General features: G+C 39.3%; 4 protein-coding genes across 5 annotated transcripts; 2 read left to right on the forward strand and 2 right to left on the reverse strand.

Annotated features, from left to right (window-relative positions):
* Window positions 1–219: 219 nt before the first annotated feature.
* Window positions 220–3529, reverse strand: rps25 (ribosomal protein S25). The gene is made up of 5 exons (XM_008425908.2): window positions 3427–3529; window positions 1974–2063; window positions 1708–1891; window positions 341–451; window positions 220–250 (listed from the first exon to the last, which is right to left on the reverse strand). Exons 1-4 carry the CDS (start codon window positions 3427–3429, stop codon window positions 345–347), a joined length of 384 nt encoding a protein of 127 aa, XP_008424130.1. The 5' UTR covers window positions 3430–3529; the 3' UTR covers window positions 220–250; window positions 341–344.
* A 174-nt stretch (window positions 3530–3703) lies between these two features.
* trappc4 (trafficking protein particle complex subunit 4) lies at window positions 3704–7304 on the forward strand. The gene is made up of 5 exons (XM_008425909.2): window positions 3704–3921; window positions 4006–4180; window positions 5051–5154; window positions 6788–6914; window positions 7054–7304. Exons 1-5 carry the CDS (start codon window positions 3747–3749, stop codon window positions 7130–7132), a joined length of 660 nt encoding a protein of 219 aa, XP_008424131.1. The 5' UTR covers window positions 3704–3746; the 3' UTR covers window positions 7133–7304.
* A 325-nt stretch (window positions 7305–7629) lies between these two features.
* On the reverse strand, window positions 7630–13153 carry slc37a4a (solute carrier family 37 member 4a). Its single transcript, XM_008425910.2, has 9 exons — window positions 13078–13153; window positions 11448–12092; window positions 11114–11346; window positions 10308–10551; window positions 9853–10011; window positions 9664–9749; window positions 9182–9295; window positions 8928–9066; window positions 7630–7867 (listed from the first exon to the last, which is right to left on the reverse strand). Exons 2-9 carry the CDS (start codon window positions 11593–11595, stop codon window positions 7701–7703), a joined length of 1290 nt encoding a protein of 429 aa, XP_008424132.1. The 5' UTR covers window positions 11596–12092; window positions 13078–13153; the 3' UTR covers window positions 7630–7700.
* A 14-nt stretch (window positions 13154–13167) lies between these two features.
* cfap45 (cilia and flagella associated protein 45) lies at window positions 13168–17581 on the forward strand. Of its 2 annotated transcripts, XM_008425911.2 has the most exons (12): window positions 13168–13276; window positions 13455–13541; window positions 14353–14444; window positions 14605–14749; window positions 14837–15007; window positions 15101–15279; window positions 16142–16271; window positions 16357–16503; window positions 16606–16719; window positions 16812–17005; window positions 17100–17324; window positions 17436–17581. In XM_008425911.2, exons 1-12 carry the CDS (start codon window positions 13274–13276, stop codon window positions 17521–17523), a joined length of 1575 nt encoding a protein of 524 aa, XP_008424133.1. In that variant the 5' UTR covers window positions 13168–13273; the 3' UTR covers window positions 17524–17581. The 2 variants fall into 2 exon arrangements, with proteins under 2 accessions (XP_008424133.1, XP_008424134.1); XM_008425912.2 differs by lacking the exon at window positions 13455–13541 and having other exon boundaries at window positions 13170–13276.
* Window positions 17582–18687: the final 1106 nt, after the last annotated feature.

Raw genomic sequence — 18687 nt, forward strand, 5'->3', positions numbered from 1 at the left:
CATTCAAGTATTAAAACCCATCAGCTGGCAACTAAAGAACAAGAACAGACAAAGTAAATGAACCCTGGTCATTTACTCACATGTAAATGTGAGTAAATGCTTAGATGAGTCAGACTCATCAGGTGACTGGTGACAGTGAGACCAAAGAAATGAAATCCAGTTTAAGAAACACAGACAAACTCATTTTGTTTTTACAATTTTATTACACTTTTCATTATAAACAGCTCACAGGAAACACACACAGGAGAACCTGCAAAAGGAAAAAAGAAGGTAAGTTAGAACAGACACCAAAATACACTACATGATGAGATGTGTGGAGAAGTCCAGTCTCCTGCTGTACCTGATTATGCTTTCTCTGCTGCTGCTGCTGCTGCTGCCTCCTCATCTCCACCCTTGGTGTTACGTGTGTAAATCAGCTGAGCTCTGTGTTTGGACACCAGTTTGATCATGCCTGCAAGACAAAACAGGAATAACTTCAGATCATCCCTGTTACAATCCCTGTGCAGTTAACTCACAAACCCAGTAGGAACAGCTGACACATTCAAATAAAACACACAGGCTGCTGCTCCATCAGTCAGCCTGACCCTGAAGTTTGAAGGTGTCAGATTTAAATGACTCATAAAGCTGTTCAAAGCAGGTGTCTGCAGGTCAGTGTGACCACCATTTCTCTCTGGCTGTAAAAAGCTAAACATGCTCGTCATTAACAGACAGACAGATGTACAGTCAATGACGCAAGCTGATGTAACGGTTATAGCTGCAGGTCTCGCTTAAAATGGGACATGACAAGCATTAATTGTTCTAAAGTCACCTTTTCTGTGTAAAACCTGTTTCCATCAAGCATTTTATATTTTAAGAGGTCAAAACGACTCAGAGGGAATGTCATTTGAAGCAGGAAGAATTAAATATGATAGAAATGGCAGCTGATGAGCAGCACTGATGACTGCTGACTTATTGTCTTACAACAAAAACTTGAAAGAATGTTTATCGTCTCTCAGTAAATTTCACTTTGTGCCATCTTTGTCTCTATACTTAATGCTTCACATTAAGGACATAAATCCTGAGCGAGCGTCCCCTGAAAGACAAAGACTCTCCAATTCAAAACATTCACAACGAGGTTTCTGCAGTTACATTTTAGGCCTTTCAAGCTCTTAATACTGAAGTGCAAAACCAACGAGAAATACAAAGTTAACCTAATTACTCCAAAAATCATATTAAGCTGACTTACATCTAGAACACAGATGTAATCATCACCTTGACTTTGTATTTTGACTCTGATGTGACTGCAGTACTTTAAGCTGACCAATGTCATTGTTTTGTGAAATCACATCAACTTCTACAGCACTTCTCAAAGATGCTTCACAATGAAAAGAAATGATGCAGTGGAAGAACACACCTACACATTTCAGACAAAATTAAATATAAATTCAGACTTTGTAAGGAAACTTTTGACATACTTAAGATACTTTAAGGCCTAAAATTGACTTGACTCCAACACTTTAGAGCTTTTAAAGACACTTTTAAAGTTTATAGTTCCTATAACACCTTCTACAAGCTAATTTCAGTATCTATGTCCTTCTCTGTTACGTTTCCACATAAAATAAGACAAATTAACAAATAGTCAAGCAAATTGAAACCATCTACATCCACTTTAGACGACATCCTGCTCATCTAAATGGACCTGCATGGCAGTCAGATATTAGGGTGTACCTTTGGCGAGCAGCTCCTGCAGGGCGTTCCTGGCCAGAGAGCCACGGATCTTCAGCCTTTCCGACACAACGGCGGGGGTGATGAGCTTGTAGTTGGGAACTTCTTTGTACAACTTGTCGTAGGTTGCCTTGTCGAAGAGGACCAAGTTGTTGAGCTTGTCCCTCACTTTTCCCTTGGACCACTTCTGCTCGGTAGCAAAGGGATCGTGTTACATTCAAACATTTAGTACTTGCTTGAGGTTTAGATAAAAGCTGGCCGCCGCTCACCTTCTTCTTGGCTTTGCCTCCAGACTTGTTGACTGGGTCCTTGTCCTTCTTGGACTTCCCAGTGTCCTTCTTCTTGTCCTGCTTAGGAGGCTGGAAGCAAAAAGCATCAAATTAAAACTCTTCACACTGACCTCATGCTCACCCTACGGATACATGTGTGCAGAGCCCTTTGATTTGATGTTATTTATTATGATTATTGGGCTTAATGAAACATCTGTTGATTCACACGATTAACATGAAGCAGCAAAAGAAAAGGAAAAGTCAATAACCAAATAACTAGCTGGTCCAGTATAAAAAGATTGCCACTGATTACTTTTTTATCTGTTTGTCCTAAATCTGACAATCTTTAAGTAATAAAATTATAATACTGTCAATGTTTAGGTAATTAGAACACAAAGCAGATCTCAAACTCAGTTAATTCTGTACAGAAACAGAGAAGCCACCCCAACAGAAACCCCTGAAGTAAAATAAATAAAATCTGTTTAAGATCTTAAATGGATTTAGTCACAATATTAATGTAAGCCTTGTAACATGATGAAATATAGCATAAACTTTGAAAACATTTGTAAGTTCATAGTTTTACAAAGAGAAGCATTTATTTGTGCACATATTTAACAAGTGTAAAGACTAATGAATAATCTTACAATTTAAATCTTAATCTTGGCAAAATGCCTATGTGCTTAATTTTGTTTTGTAAATGGATTTTAAAAAGCAAAAGTAATTTGAGGGGTCAGTGCAAGACAGGACATCAATTATTGACAAAGAAAGCTAATTGTACAAACATTTTTCACTGACCAAAAGTTTAAATTTCAAGTCAGCAGGAAGATACTTTTACATGGAAAGAAAGCCATCACACCATAAATCAACTATAAACCTAAACGAGTAACTAAAAGATTTCTCGACACAATAAGGAAGCTTGTTAATAAGCACTCGACTTAGATCAGGTCTAAGAAAGCAAAAAGAAAAATGTGGCATCTTATCATAGAAAAGTGACAAATTATGTTAATCAAGTATTGTGAAGAATATTGGTGACTGTTGATCATCTAGATTGGAGCAGAAATACGATGGGTCACACAATCTGGTGTCATGGCCTTTTCTCCCAACCACAAAATGCTGTCGTTTTGTACCCTTACGTATCCTAACAATGATTTAGCTAGAGCTCGTAATAATTTATGAGGTTTATTATTTAAATAAGAGCTATGATTCGCGTAAATATCTTTCAGCTAGCTTTGTCGGCTCCGTGCAGATGAAAGCGTGGTGGGTCTAGCAAAGCAGCTAGCATCTTGTTCAGTACGTAAAGTTAGTTATAAGCATTCTCCTACGACTTTTATCGAAGCAAATGACCTGCATTGATCCAAAGGGTCATTCCGAAAAACCGGGGACTCAAACACACACAATAAAGTCACTTAAATGTTTTATTTTCCCAAATAAAACGTGTTATCCGTAGTCTCACCATGTTTCCTCGTCAAGATGTCGGAGCGAAAGGAAGTTCACCCGTGCAACTGTCCCTTAGACAACCCGTATGCACGGAAGTGATAAAAGGAATTCTGGGAGCCTGAGTTTTCTCATGTTTTGTAGTCTTTTTAAAAACGTAATTTTACTGCCAGACACTGCAGTGAAGATAGAATATTACTTTTGCGGACTTTTTTAAAACCTCAAATCAAATGCAGACAAGTAGAAACAAATTGCCGTAAAATAAATAATAACATTTTGTTGTAAAAAGGTACGTGTTGATGTCACGTGACAAATGGGAGGAAGTCAGACCTGGCAAAGATGGTGATTTTCAGTGTTTATGTAGTGAATAAAGCTGGGGGTTTAATTTACCAGTATGACAACTACGTACCAAGAACTGAAGTGGAAAAGACCTTCAGCTACCCTTTAGACCTGGTCCTAAAACATCATGATGAAAAAGTCATCGTATCGTTTGGCCAGCGGGACGGAATTAAAGGTAATGTTAGCATAAAACCTAATGAAGCCTTCAGGTGAAGTTTTAGGATCATTTTTTTGCGTAACTGAAGCTGTTGTCTTTCAGTTGGACACGCAGTGCTGTCCATCAATGGAGCGGACGTGCTGGGAAAAAATACAGCCGATGGAAAAGACATCCTTGAATATTTAAAGGACCCAGGAAATTATCCGGTTTCTATCCGGTTTGGACGGGCTCGCCTTAGCTCCAATGAGAAGCTGATGCTGGCGTCCATGTTTCACTCGTAAGTCACTCTGGGACTGAAGCATTGCCTGGTGCTGCCATGCACTAGATGGTATTATTTATTAAAAACACGCCAAATAAGGAAATGAGGTGTGTTTAAACCTACTGGGTCCTGAGTGGGAGCAGCAGGGAGGTGCAGCTCGCAGATATTATGGATTCTGATAACAAAAAATATTCTTACATTTTACATACTTTATAATTTTGCAACCACAAACATTGATTAATTTTATTAGGAATTTATGTGAAAGACCTACAGAGATCTGCAGTCCCTGGGAGTCATTACCCTGCAACTTTTAGATGCATCTTTGCACCAACATACATAAATCAAATGGCTAATTTGCCTAATTTCTGCATCTCATCCTTTCTTCTGAGGCCTGCTAATTAGCCATTCGTTTGATTCAGGCCGCCCTGAATGCAAGTCCCATAATGTAACATTGTGGCAGCATCATACTTTAGGAAGCTTTTCTTTAACAGAAGAAGAAAGCTGGTCAGAGTCGATCGGAAGGTGTCTGGAGCTAACTACAGGAAGAAAGAAGTCTAGAGTATTCCTCTGTTTTTCTAAAGTTTGTTAAATATTGATTTAATGTAATGCCTTTAGTGTCTTTATCTGTAGCTTATTTTTGTCTCTTATTTTTATCTTGTCTTGTAGAAGCTATAAAATCAAACAAAGTTGTCTGTAGTTTCAATTAACCATGAATGTGTAGAGTCCTTAGGAAAACAAGACCTTTTTTCTTTTTTTTTTTTTTAAATTAAGCATTGCTTCCCTTCCTATATGTGGTCACAGAACTTCCTAGTGTCATTAATAGTTTTTCTGGATTTTTGAAGTTAATTACAATTGCCACTGATGTTAACACTTGAAATTTCTCCCTAGGTTATTTGCCATAGGTTCACAGCTGTCTCCTGAAGTGGGAAGTTCAGGCATCGAGATGCTAGAAACGGATGTGTTCAAACTCCACTGCTTTCAGACTCTTACAGGTTGGTACCTCATAAAGCAGTCAACTACCATGTTAACATTATATTGACATTAAAATGCACCATCGTAGCAAATTAACAGATATTATGAGGAAAAACGGGGAACAAGTGTGACTGTTTTTAAAACGGCAAACTAATTAATTGAACCTATAAGGCAAAATGGTTTTCTTAATGAATGTTCTTTCTTTATTTGGGCGTTTCTTACGATGATTCACTGCTTCATTATGAGGTTCTGGATCCACTGGGATCGACCACGGTGGGAGGGTTTTCAGGGGTGCACCGATAAATTGGCCAGCTGATAAATCGGCCCCGATTTATTAATTTTGGGAGATCAGTAATAAACATGTGAAGACAATCTTAGCAAACCTCAGCAAAAGTCTAAACCTCAACCACTGTCCCTGCGCCCCAGGTCATGTCTGCACATTAGCATTTAACAGTAGTTTCCAACTCAGCGACTTTCCTGCCATATTTTCAACATTTCAGACAAAAACACCTGCAATCGACAAGTCAAGATTTTTAAAAATCGTCAATCGGCCAGAAAATTGAAACGGGTGCACCTTGTGTTTCTTTTTATTCTTACAATTTTATATATATTATTTTTAAATGCTAAAACTGACAGACACATTTCAAATAAATATGCATCAAAATCTGATACAAGTTTATTCATAATTCTATCAGTTTTTGACAAGATCCCTTGGTAATACAAAAAGCGATTGATTCCTTCTGAGAAACCATTTTACATTAACTTTTTTTCTACCTTTGTCCTTCATTTGTTAAATTTTCCAGATGTATAAATATTAAGTAGGTTAGTAAAGCAAATAAGATTGACCTAATATTAATCAAGTACAAGGACTGGACAATAATTAGGCAAGAACTTGCTGATATCCAAGAAAAACCTTGACACAGTGTTAGACTACACACAGCACCCTCCACATCTGTAGACACCTCTGGTAACGATGCACAGGTTAAGCAATCCATCATCTCAGTAACATGATCTAATCTGAAAACTGTAGAAAAAGCACTTTTTCCACCAGTAAAATGGTTCACTGTCAGTTTTGTAATTTATACTTTTAAAGTAGGTCTGGCAAACTAATTCTCATTTCGGGCTGCAACAAGATCGTGAATATTGTCAAATGCCGACTTGTGACTGAATGTTTAGATAAAACTACCTCTGTTGAGTTCAAGGAGTACTTTTAAAAATTACATAAGATTAGACATTCGAGTTATTTAGCACTATATAAATAAAAAATGATTTGACTGATGCAATAATATTTTAGCGCACAGCTTCCTGATTTGGCCTGGTGCACGTGAGTTTGACGCATGTGCTTTAAAGTGTTAGGCTGATCAAAATGTTTATGAGCTTTAAGTCTTTACAGACTTCCTGTTTCTCTTAGTCACTCTTCGCAGTGGAAAAGAAGAGAAAATGCCACTGCAGATTTGTGTTCAGGAAGGAAAAGTGCTACCACATCTTGCCCATCTCGAAGGCAGAATAATTAAAACATATATTACAAATTTTAAAAAAGCAGTAACGACCAACAAGGCTGCACAAAGACCTCTTGTGTTGTACAAATAAAATCTCATTGTCTGCTTTTAAACTGGGTTGTTTTTCTTCACTGTTCCATCTTTCCTCAACCAGGGATAAAGTTTATTGTGCTGGCAGACCCTCGACAGTCTGGTATCGACGCCTTGTTGAAGAAGATTTACGAGATCTACTCGGATTTTGCTCTGAAGAACCCGTTCTACTCCCTGGAAATGCCCATCAGGTATCTGGACAGTGACAGGACCGTGTTGCCTTCAGCTCAGTACTTTCAAATTTTATATTTATAATGACAGTGTAGCCTGTTAGCATCAAGCGTTTCATTAAGTTTTGGTTTATTTTTGTTTTCCTGTGTTTGGATCCAGGTGCGAACTGTTTGATCAGAATCTGAAGAGTTCGCTGGAGGTCGCAGAGAAAGCTGGAAACTTTGGAGCTGGGTCGTAAAAATCAGAGTTAACTCATCACAGCATACGATACAAAATAAATCTGACTGGAATAAGAGATTTTTTTGTTAAATTGTTACTTATGTCTTGAACGCTTCTGTTGTTTCGAATTAAGGCTGTATATACACAACGCTTTGTAAATACTTGACAATAAAACCTAAACGCCATGAATATTCGGCTGTTTGTCTGCATGTGTGCTTAATATGAATTATTTTAGATTTAACTTCTTAGACATCAAGATTCTACTGTGAAAATGACTAATTATTTTACTTTCTTGCAGCGTTGCACTTTCCATTCATGGACATGATTGGTCATTGCAAGTTTTATCTGTACAATTTGGATTCTGTTGGAGTACTACTGTCGTCTTTGAATAGAAAAATCCACTTATCCATTTGGCACATTTTATTATATGAAAAACATTTAGATTTGTTAACTTAGTGTTAAAACACTCATTGTTGCATACCAAGAAACAAGTACAAGTAAAAAAAACATAAAAAATCTTGAGTGTCTTGCACTTTAATGTCCTGTAGGATAGATAGCAGAGGTATCGGAGAGGTTGAGGTATGACGTTAATCTGCCTTCTTGGGCAATGGTCCCATAATGGTTTGGATGTTCCGCAGCAGGAAATATCCGACAGCGGTGACCAAGGAGGTCATCTCTGCTACCCAGAAAGCCATTTCCCAGCCATGGTACTTGGCAATGGTGCTGAACGGTAGTCCAGCCAGGAAGCCGCCAACTAAAGGGGGAAAAAACAAAGGATGAATATGAAAGCGGTCATGTTAAGACATCTTTTATTTAATGGTGAAATGTAGTTCAGCTTTTATACCAGGAATAGAAAATAAAACAAAAACAATCATAATCTTCGGTGTACTGTAAAGAAATGTGAACTAATAGACCACCAAGTACTACTTACTTGTTAGCTGAATAGAAAAAGATACATGGCTCAGAATGTTTTGCAAAAAAAAGAGAAAAAGTATCTAATGTGTGGAGTGCATTTGTATTCAGTCGTCTGAAATCAATACTTTGCAGTGCAGAAAGTCTATGGGAGCATACCTAACAACTTTGCATGTGTGGGAGACAAGAATTTTTGAGAAAATTTGCTCAAGCTTATTTAGGCCTTCCCACAGTAGTTAAATTATATCTGACTGTTAGTTAAATTTGTGTTTTTATTACTGACTTTTTATGTAGCAAAAACTATAAACTCCATAATGTTATAAGCTCTATCCAAAGGAATAAACTTCAACCATATTTGCAAACTTGTGAAAGAATCTGGTGCCTGTAAATGGGTTACTGTGCAGCTAGAAAACCATGTAATTTAGATGGAAACCAGTCACTAAAGATGAAAAACACACATTTTAGTTAGTGAAGTAATATTTAACAGTATAGATAGCTCAGACTATCATGTAAGGTAATTATTTATTAAACTAATTTAATAGGTTATTTTTATTATTAATTAAGCTACTATAATTAACTTCATTAAGCTACTAAAATTAAATCATAAGGGTGTGAAAAAAAAAATCTTCAATGTAGCTTGCTGAAACTTGCAGAGGTCCTGCGTTTAGGGGTATGAAAGTAGAGGAGGCTGTTTGCAAATGCACACCGCAATGTTAAAGATGTTTTTTTCTGAAAATTGTAAAAATTCTGCACCATTTTCATCCACATCAGAGAGATGTGCCAAGTTGTTGGTTTATTAGATTAAATCCTGATAAGCCTCACTAAGGATTGTGGTTGTAGTTTTGCAAAATCTTTGCAAGTTTGAGAAGAACAAATACTTCTGCAGAACATTGTACACTTACTATTCGCCATCAGACCAACTATGGCATGAGATGTCCCACAGTAGCTGGGAGGAGCAGTTTCATTGGCTAATATTCCAAACAACGCTATTGGTCCATATGAAGAGAAGCCAAAAGCAGAGCCCAAGCTCAGTATCCAAACCTGAAGGTACAAAGAGAAGAAATCATGCTGGCCGATTGTCCAGCCTCCTTTGTGGATTATTACAATCATTAAAGGCGTACAGTCATTAAGTTCTATCTATTAGGATCTTTGTTACCTTTGAGCTGTCAGCAGTCACTGTGACCCTGAACAGATACATGGACACAAACATTCCAGCCATCATACAGATCAGGATGAAGTGACGAGGATTGCCGTAGATTCTTAGCCCTTGCTACATAAAACAGAGGCAAAATGCAAAATATTAAGAAGGAATATGTAAAACATGCTAATTGTGATACTTTTTTTGTGTGTTTTAGCCCACAATATTATTCATTCATTCTTTTTAGCTATCGATTCATCAAGCATCCTTCATCAGTATGTTCATTAAAGAGTGATGCCATCTTATTTAATTGTGCGCTATTTAGTAAACAACAAAATCATAAGCTGATCTAATTTGAAACAAATATTTGCACTTGTTCTGGCCTGGTGTGTGTGTCTCGATATTTCCTCTTCTGAAGGTTTAAATAAACCGAGCAGCTGGTAAAAGTAACTTTTCTGCCATGTTTTCCGCAGAAGAGGATATAATTCAGTCAGCCTTACTTTGGCGACAGCCTTGTCGGAGATGTAACCTGCTGCCAGGCTGCCCAACAAGCCTCCAACCTCCAGGGCACTCATGTACGAGCTACCTGTGAAGAAGAAAACCGATTGACCAGCTGTCATATGCCGAACTCTCAGCCCATTTCTCCACAGACCCTGAAGGTGTCCGTGTGCCCTATCCATCGTCAGTACCCATCAGCGTGGACTGGCCCTTGTCTTGGATGAGGAACAACTGCCCCCAGTCGGTGCAGGCCGTCTTCACCCCGAACACCACCAGGTAGGACACGGACAGCAGCCACAGGTAGGGCGACAGCAGGAACTCTGAGAGGGTGCTGTCATCTACGGAGGTGCCTGAGCAGAAAGTTAAGTGGATGAAACCCACTCATTGGTACGACGGTGCCCCCAGAGATCGTGACCAGTGAGATTCAGACAGGAACAGAAACACCTCTTAACGTCACGCAGTGTTTTCACTGAGCCTGTGAAGGAGTAAAGTCCACCCAAATACCGACCTTTAGTCACAGCACCACAAACACACATAAGAAAACCATCCGGCACAACAGACAGACATTATCTGAGACAAGCCTGTGATGAAACAATGGAGTCTGTCTGAAACTTAACGCTAAATGCTTACTCGGCATCAGTCTCACCTCCTTTGCCTTTTTTGGTTGTCGCCTCTATGTTAGGCAGCCCCACGTCCTTGGGCTCGTTCTTGATCACCAGCAGGCAAACGAAGGAGACGGCCAGGCAGATCATCCCAGAGAATGACAATATCGTCCTCCAGCTGTAAGTCTGAGCCAGCACCGTGGCGATGATGGGGCCCAAGCTGCCTGCCAGGTTCATACTGCAGGAGAGAATGGCCCACCATGTCCCGAACTGAGAGGGCTCAAACCACTGAAACAACCAGAGCATCAGGAGGATGCGTTAGCATACAATACCAAATTAATGGCAACATCTACTGAACAAGTACACAAACCTACACTATACTCTGGCTCCCCTGGAAGAGACAAACTATTTTATTAAGTAAGTGGAACAACAGTGAGCAAGCAGTATGGTAAAGGAGGTAAAACAAATCTCAAAGTTTGATTGTTACCAGTAGTTATACCTAAACCGTATAACGAATACCTCTACTTCTGTCAATCACTTTTTGCTTCACCGCTATTAAATATAGGCTACTGCATATGTGATGTTGATCATTTGTTCTCATGGTTCCCAAAGCGTGGTTCAGTTTTAAACCACTGTTAAATCTCTGCAATGACACTTTTCCACACAGTGATCTTGGGGATTCACTGTGGAGATTCAGCACCAACCCTTCAATATGTGTCTTTTTAATGATATTATAACATGTCATATCTTTGATTAGTGTTACGCATAGTAGTATTATTACTGTGGTTAAATAAACATCATCAGGAATTCAAATGCGATTGCTTTGTTTTGCAGGGATGCTGCCGAGTACCTTTCGGAGCACTCTGCCGCACGGAGGCCAGCCCAGGCCCTGCCCCAGGCCGTTAAGAAACCACAGAACAGAGAATACGGCCACAGTCGAGGACCAGGAGAAGACCACATTGATGCTTCCCACCACGAACAAACCGCTGGAGAAGAGCCAGCGAGCGCTGAGCTGGTCTGAAAGCACGCCACTGATGAACTTACTGATAGCATAGGCCAAGGACTGACTGCTGGTGATCATGCCTGAAAGGAGAAACACAGAGCAGCAGCTTTTAAATGGTCCTAGCAAACATCCTGCAAGAGCAACAAGGTTGTGACATAAAAAACACAAAAGAGTCTCATACCCAGATCATCTTTGTCCAGCTTAATTTCTTGCATTACAGAAGGCATCACAAAGGAGAAAGTCTTTCTATTAAAGTAATACAGCGTGTAGCCCACAAACATGGCCAGGAATATTGTGGCTCTGTAGTATCCATAACTTGCTGTAGCCATGGTTGCAGTTTCAGTCCTTGCAGAGTCTGAGAAAAACAGAGAGGATCCTAAAGAGGGAATCAAGCGGCTGCCTATCACAGACCTGCGCTGCCTGTGACAGTGAACTTTGCTTGGGGATCCAGGGTGCAGGAGCAGCTGCTTCTACCAGGAGCTGTTTGCAATCAGTGCGGCGAGGTTAATGGTCAACTTCTCTACCCTGAGGCTGATTGAATCTGGGTTGTCGCCCTGTGTGTTTTTCGGGCCAGAAAACCACCTGATGAGATGTCACAGCTCTATGAATGCCGAGCCAAGTCCTTTCAGGAAACCCCTAGTGACATTGCTGTCTTTGTCCTTTGATGCTGTCCGTCCATGTGATGGTGTTATTGAAGGAGTCCTCTGACCGGCGTGTGTAATAATTTACCAGAGTCCAATAGTCGCAGAGCAGCTGGAGGAGGCTCCCATCCATGTGAGGGTTTGTTTTGCTCTGGGAATCATCAGTCCAGATCCAATGAGACATGCTGAAAATATAAGTCGAAATTCAGTTCAACTCCATTTTCTTATAATCGTTACAATTTACATTTAAAAGGCTCTTCTTGTTCGAAATGACTTTAAATGGCGTAAAATGGCGTTTTGGGGACCTGCTTTGCTGTAAAGAAAAAATGACGGTTGGAAAAGTTAACTAAATAACTTTGTCCTAGTTTGTTCACATAGTGTTGCAAAAAGCTGAAACATGTAGTTTCCGCATCATGTGGGTCAAATGGCGCCGCCCAGCGCCTGAGAGCCAATACAACGATAGCGTTGGCTCTCGTGGGAGAATGTATAATGTACTCCTCCACAATTGTTGAAAATGTTACTTATCATCTCTATTGCTATTATTATTGTGAGTGATTTTTTTTTGTGTGTGTGTTATTTTGTCAGTAAAGCGTTATCTATACAATCACCATAAACCACCGCGTTGTCTTTCTAGTAGCCAGCAGGGGGCGACAAAAACAATCAAATCATAAAATTATCAGCTGACGTTTTAGCAGACACTCATATTTTGTGAAATCTCACGCTAGTTTCCTGTTTTGATCAACACAGTATGAGGCAGTGTTCTGTAATTTTATATATAAGAAAATCTGTCATCCTTGCCAATGTTTACATTTAAAATAGTTGCAGTGAACTGCTTCCTGTTTCTTCTAAGTAGAATTCAGCTCTTAGGAGATTGATTTCCTAAAATGTCAGAATACAGAATCTAGTTGCTGTTTATTTTCCAGTTTGTGAAATAAAAATATTCACACTGGTTGAATATTTTTATTTCTTTGGATTCAGTGTCCTGGCGATGAATGTGTGGTGAAACACACAACGTCTGGTTTTGTGACTAACAAACTCATAAACAGCTACATCACCAACAGCATTTAATAATAATAACTGAAACTCGATAAGACTTGTAAAGTCAGTTTGACATCGTTTCAACCCAAACAACAAATAATATATTTTTAGGGGGAAAAAAGGACTCCTGACCGTCAAGAATGATCGCATCTCAGAAAAGTTCACGTCCTGTACCTTGCTCCTCCCCTTTTACTGACTGCGTTTTATTTCTATAGCAACCGACAACAAACCTGTAAAAACGTATGTAGACCAAGTGTCCGGGTATCTAAATGTAGTTTATTAGATGTGGAGGCTGCTTAGCAAACACAGAAGATAAGCTCTCGACACTATGGTAAGTTTTGCAACAACATTAATTTTTAGTTTCCTCTTTATTTGCTTCCCTTACATTTTAGGCTGCATGAGCGACCGAGTCCATCTTCTCTTTTTAATTAACGCAAATCCTGATAGATTTTTTTTCTTTCGTTCTTTTTTTTCCCCTCTTTCTTTTTTTGCGTTATTGATCCTTCCAGAAACCCGCGTCCACCTCCAGATCTTCTGGCAGGTATCGCAAGTTGGCCGACATATCCGGTGTGGATGAGGAACTGTTTGACAAACCGGTGAGGGTCACATTGACCTACCGAAGGTCGAACTCCAACTTGATTTGGAATTTTGCATTTCAAATCATTTTTAACCCGTTCAATAAGATATTCCAATTGTTTAAAAATATATATTAATTTGCATCCATTCAAGAATGCATTGCAGTCTTTATTGATTTTTGTTTCTTACTTAGTTCGTAGTAATTATGTACACTCAAATACATGCTTGCAAGCATAAATAAAATAAAATATTTCATATCCCATCCCCAGACCAGGTTTTCCTGTGATCATAACAATAGAGGGATTATCTATTGATGTTGGTCAATTCATTTTTTTAATTACAGACTATGCACAATGGAAGATTAAAAAAAATAAAGTGCAGAATGTTTTTTTTTATTTAGTTTGCAATTTTTTGGAATGTAACTACTAAAAAAAATAGATTTATCTCCATGTGTAAATTTTTTAAAACTCAAAGTCCATCAAGATATCAGCTGATCCATTCATAGGTTAAAACTTTAGAAAAGTCTTGGTGAGGCGGCAAAACAGAAGTGGTTGAACTGCCTGTCAAAATCAAATTACTTGAAGGCTGATGCCTGGTTGATTAGTTACATCTAAACCTAGTAGACGGTGACATTTTAGAAAATATATATTTTAAAGGACAACAGAATCTGGGTGATTTCCAGATGCCCGCATTCTGTTTCTATGTATTTTAAAAAGCATTTTTTCAAAATAAAACTATATTTGGAAAGGTGGAGCGATTCAATTTCTGTGTAGTTTTATGAACTGCCGCTACTGAATATTTGTTTGTTGGTTTTCACACTCGAATATCCAGAACAACAGCAAATCAATGGAAGAACCAACCAAGACGAAGCAAGAGCAGAGGATCCTTCAGATCATCACCAAAGACTTAATCCGGACTGTCAGGTCAGGTCTCAAAAAGTCTCTTTTAAATTTTCAAGTGTTCATGTTTAGTATTGCAGGTGAGGGCCATGAAAAACAACAGCGAATGGCTTTGGAAGACTGACGCTGCAGTGACATGCATAATCCACACAACATTTTACACAAATTTCCACAATGCTTGCAGAGTCCCACGGATAGAACGTATAGAAGATACCATTGCCCTTCCGTCATCTGGGATTAGAGGAATCATCTCAAAAGCTCGTATTGGTGTCAGTGAAGAGAGAGAAGCCTTAAGACAAGCTTACCTTAAAGAAAAAGAGGCAAAAATGGTAACAAATATCAGTTTCAGTAAAAAAAAAAAGGCATTGCAGTTAAAGGTCAGAACTTGAATGTTTTCTTATCTGGTTCTGGTCTAGCAAGCTGCTGAAGAGCGAAAGAATCAACTCGTGGAGATAGACGAAGCTCAAAGAGAAAAACCAGAATTAACAGAAGTGGAGCAAGATGCCCAGAAGCGTTCGAAGCGGATAAAATGTCGGGCCTACGAGTTACAGATGGAGGAAGAGCAGGAGATTAAATCACTCAATAAAGTAGGCATCCATAGACTCAATATGGACGTCAAAAGTTAGATAAAGTGAAAGCCTTCTGGTTGTCAACAGTACTTCTGTTTGTGCGCTGTACAGTTGATCATGTGTGCTAAGACTCAAGCCACATGGGACGAGCAGGTTGTGGAAAAGAAAGAGATCAAGGGCCTGATGGACAAAGAGGAGAAGCGTCTGGACATTATGATGGAGGTGGAGCGACGCAGAGGTTTAGCGGATATGAAGATGATAGAGGACCTTCAAAAAAAGCAGAGAATGGAGTAAAACAACACACACACACACACACACACCCACACACACACACACACACACACACACACACACACAGACCATTCTTTTTCTTTTTTTTACTCAGCGATATGAACAGTACCTTGTAAAAATATTCACCATTTCATGTTTTTGAAGTAAAAACCACAAACTTCAATGCACTATATTGGGCTATTGAAGTAGATCAACAGAAAGTAAAGCATAGGTGAAATTTAAAGATATCCCATTTGAAGAAACTAACCAAAAATGAAGGAAGAGGGCCATGACGAGATGATGCAAAAACTGGATTTTTGGGGCAATTAAATACAATCGAAGATAAGTAAAAGTTACACTACTTTGCTGCAATGAGTTATGGTTGCAATATTGAGTTGCATGGTTGGGTTTGATGATGAACTTGGAATATTATTATACCAAGTCATGAAAAAAAATGTCTGCTTGGACCTCTGACTTCAGAATCAGATTTATTCATTAAAACAAATAAGTTTGTGTACGCAAACAGAATTTGACTTCGATTCCACTTTGCACTCAGTGAGGACTTTAAAAAACCTGGGCAAATGGGCATCTTTTGGAAAACAACAGTGTTTTACACAGAGGAAGACAAGGTTGAACCGGTGCAACTACGAGTGAAAGTTTGATGAGGACATATTTATAACCAAATCATACGTCTTGTCCGTTGTTAAAAAAGTTAAATTGGTGTGAAAACTTTGGCAAGGTACTCCATTCATATAGAAAGTTGTTAAAACAAAATTCATATTTTGACCACATTACTTTTTTTTTTTTCATACTAGTGAGAGAACAGTTATATGAATTAGTTTGATCTGCCAAAACGTCTAATGCTTGTCTTCAACATTTTAGAGGGAAGGAACAGATTTACGGCCAGATCAAAGAGCGAATGGAGGAAAAACTAAATGACAACATGCTGAAAGAGCTTGAGAAAGAACAGGTCCACAGGGACCAGGAGAGAATGAACCGGGAATATCAGGAGGTGCTGATATAAGACGGAGGTACACTTTTCTGAAGCACGGAAATCTCGGGCAAATAATGCAACCACTATGCGTGTCTTCTCCCAGGCCATGGAGAATAAGAGGAAGGAGCAGCAGCTTCTTCAGAAAGAGATCATGCGCATCAACGCAGACGTTACGAGGGCGAAGGAGAAGAGGCTAGAAGAGGAGAAGATGACCAATTTGAAAGCTATGGACTACCTGAAACAGAAAATGGTCAAAAGGAAACAATTTCTATATATTTAATCTGTCCGTTGGCCTGGTGTATCTTTTCACACTGCATGTGTGCTTCGCTCTGCCCCGATGTTCTCATGACAGGAGCGGGAGGAAGAATTTGAAGCAGAGCAAGAACGAATCAAGAAGGAGAAAGAGAAGGAGATAGCGAGGCTGAGGGCCCTGCAGGAACGAGCAAAAGATTACAAGGCTGAGCAGGTAAGTTAGGGACCGACGTGGGATCTGCTCGCTGTGACCCCACAGCGGGATCTGCTCACTTTAAAGCACACTTGTTGTTTTGAATCGGAAAGGACGCCATCCGTGCTAAGAGGAACCAGGACATCAGTGACCGAAAGTGGAGGATGCAGCAGAAAGAGCTGGCTGAAAAGAAAGCCAGAGACGAAGCCAATCTGAAGGCGGCTCGGCTGGAGCAGGTTAAAAACAAGGAGTACTGCATGATGATGGAGGCCAACCGGGAGAAGGCTGACATGGAGAGGGTGCTGAAGTACGTAAACTTACCTCTTTTTTTTTCTCCTTCTGTATTTAGCCAAAAGTACTCTTTAGACGTTTCTCAGTTGCTGCTGCGTTTCTTTTCACAGGACTCAAGTGGAACAAATAGCCAAAGAGAATGAGGTGGAGAAGAAGCATAACGAGGAAGCGCAGCGTCACGCAGCGAGCCTCCGCCAGCAGGTGAGGGAACAGGAGCAAGTTGCTCTCGAAAAGCGCAGAGAAAGGCTCAAGGAGGCCGATCGGATGTTTGCAGAAGAACGGCAGAGGAATATGCGCCTCCTTGAAGTCAAAGAGCGAAAACTCCAGGAGCTCAAGTGAGTTCGTCTTGGACACGGTTTCCTCTTATATGCCACATTTTGCTTCTCTGTCTGCGAGTCAAATGTGTCTCTAATGACTAAACCTGACGTTCCCGTTATTGTCTGCAGGGCTACAGGGATCCCTGAAAAGTATTGCGTACAAGTGGAACGAAAGTCCCGGCAAATAATAACGGATCCAAGGACTGTGAAGGCCTGAGGTTCATCCAGTCATTTCAGAACAAATAAAGAATTGTAGTTATTATTTATGAACAACACTTATTGCAGTTTATAAATATATACGAGTATCTTGTAGAAATTATTTATAATTTAGAAATCCCTGTAAGCATTTACAGCTGCATCTTAAATGTAAATTTCATGGAAACGTTCATTTATTTCTGTCAGTTTGCATTCAACAAGCACATAGGTTCATAACGCAGATATATTTTATATTAATTCTAATGAGTATGGCTTACAGCAAATGAAAACCCCAAATCCAGTTATCCCCCCAACCCCCAAAAAAGTTACTTCCTACACTAGCAGGATAAGCCGCTGAAGTTTAGTGGAAGGAAAAACTACGGAAGAAAAAGATGCACAAGCAACAGGAAGGACCATAGCCTCGGAAGGATTTTGAAACGAAGACCATTCAAAAGATTGTGGGAGATTCAGAGGTGGCGAACAATGGTATCATAATTACTGATTGGCCTCATAACTTTGGCTAAACGTCATGGATAATCTATCATGAAGTATTGCTAAGAGGAAAATGAATAGCCTGATCTTAACAGTTCAACAGTGTCACTGGCTGATCCACCTCCATCTTACACCACATCAAAGTTAATTCAAACCTCAAGTCTTATACCATAGACTTGAGGGAGGCACTTTTCTGTAATAAAAGCTTCTTGCCTCTCATGTAATATTTTTGATTTTCTCAGAAACAGAATTTGGGTTTTTATTAGTTGAAGGCAGACATTTTCCGTCTGAACACAAATAAATCCCTTTAAATCCCTGTGTGAACTCAATCTATGCATGTAATTTTTTGAATCTAATTTTCTTTTGAGAATCTTCTAATTTGCTGAGATGCACCTGCAGTCAGTCAACGATAAAAACGGGTCAGTTTGCACTTTAACTGATTTTTAGCAGGTCAAAGGCGTTTGCTAATTGCTGCTGTCGCTAAATGGCTAAAACAGGAAATTTAAGGAAACATGCATAACAGAATCAAAGCAACCAAGTATGTTTGTGATGAAGGAATGACACAGCATGACATATGAAGCTCAAAAGATTTTTTTTTCACAATATCCTTTAAAGTTTTCATACTTCTATGACCTCTCACCTTGACGATTGCTCTTCTCTGTATCAAGGCAAAGTCAGATCTCCTTGGAGAGTT

The sequence above is a fragment of the Poecilia reticulata genome, linkage group LG13 (assembly GCF_000633615.1).
Source record: "Poecilia reticulata strain Guanapo linkage group LG13, Guppy_female_1.0+MT, whole genome shotgun sequence".
Classification (NCBI taxonomy): domain Eukaryota; kingdom Metazoa; phylum Chordata; class Actinopteri; order Cyprinodontiformes; family Poeciliidae; genus Poecilia; species Poecilia reticulata.

Bases quoted from the DNA above. Each gene is read 5' to 3' on its own strand.
- rps25 (XM_008425908.2), bottom strand. The intron at 1,892-1,973 runs GTGAGCGGCGGC...GCTACCGAGCAG, and splicing joins GAGGCAAAGCCAAGAAGAAG to AAGTGGTCCAAGGGAAAAGT. The intron at 452-1,707 runs GTACACCCTAAT...TTTGTCTTGCAG, and splicing joins GCAGGAGCTGCTCGCCAAAG to GCATGATCAAACTGGTGTCC.
- trappc4 (XM_008425909.2), top strand. From the start codon at position 3,747: ATGGTGATTTTCAGTGTTTATGTAGTGAATAAAGCTGGGGGTTTAATT. The intron at 3,922-4,005 runs GTAATGTTAGCA...GTTGTCTTTCAG, and splicing joins CCAGCGGGACGGAATTAAAG to TTGGACACGCAGTGCTGTCC. The intron at 4,181-5,050 runs GTAAGTCACTCT...ATTTCTCCCTAG, and splicing joins CTGGCGTCCATGTTTCACTC to GTTATTTGCCATAGGTTCAC.
- slc37a4a (XM_008425910.2), bottom strand. From the start codon at position 11,595: ATGGCTACAGCAAGTTATGGATACTACAGAGCCACAATATTCCTGGCC. The intron at 9,067-9,181 runs GTAACAAAGATC...TTGTACCTTCAG, and splicing joins TGACTGCTGACAGCTCAAAG to GTTTGGATACTGAGCTTGGG. The intron at 7,868-8,927 runs GTAAGTGTACAA...TTCCCCCTTTAG, and splicing joins AGTTGGTCTGATGGCGAATA to TTGGCGGCTTCCTGGCTGGA.
- cfap45 (XM_008425911.2), top strand. The intron at 14,445-14,604 runs GTCAGGTCTCAA...CAATGCTTGCAG, and splicing joins GACTTAATCCGGACTGTCAG to AGTCCCACGGATAGAACGTA. The intron at 15,008-15,100 runs GTAGGCATCCAT...TGCGCTGTACAG, and splicing joins AGATTAAATCACTCAATAAA to TTGATCATGTGTGCTAAGAC.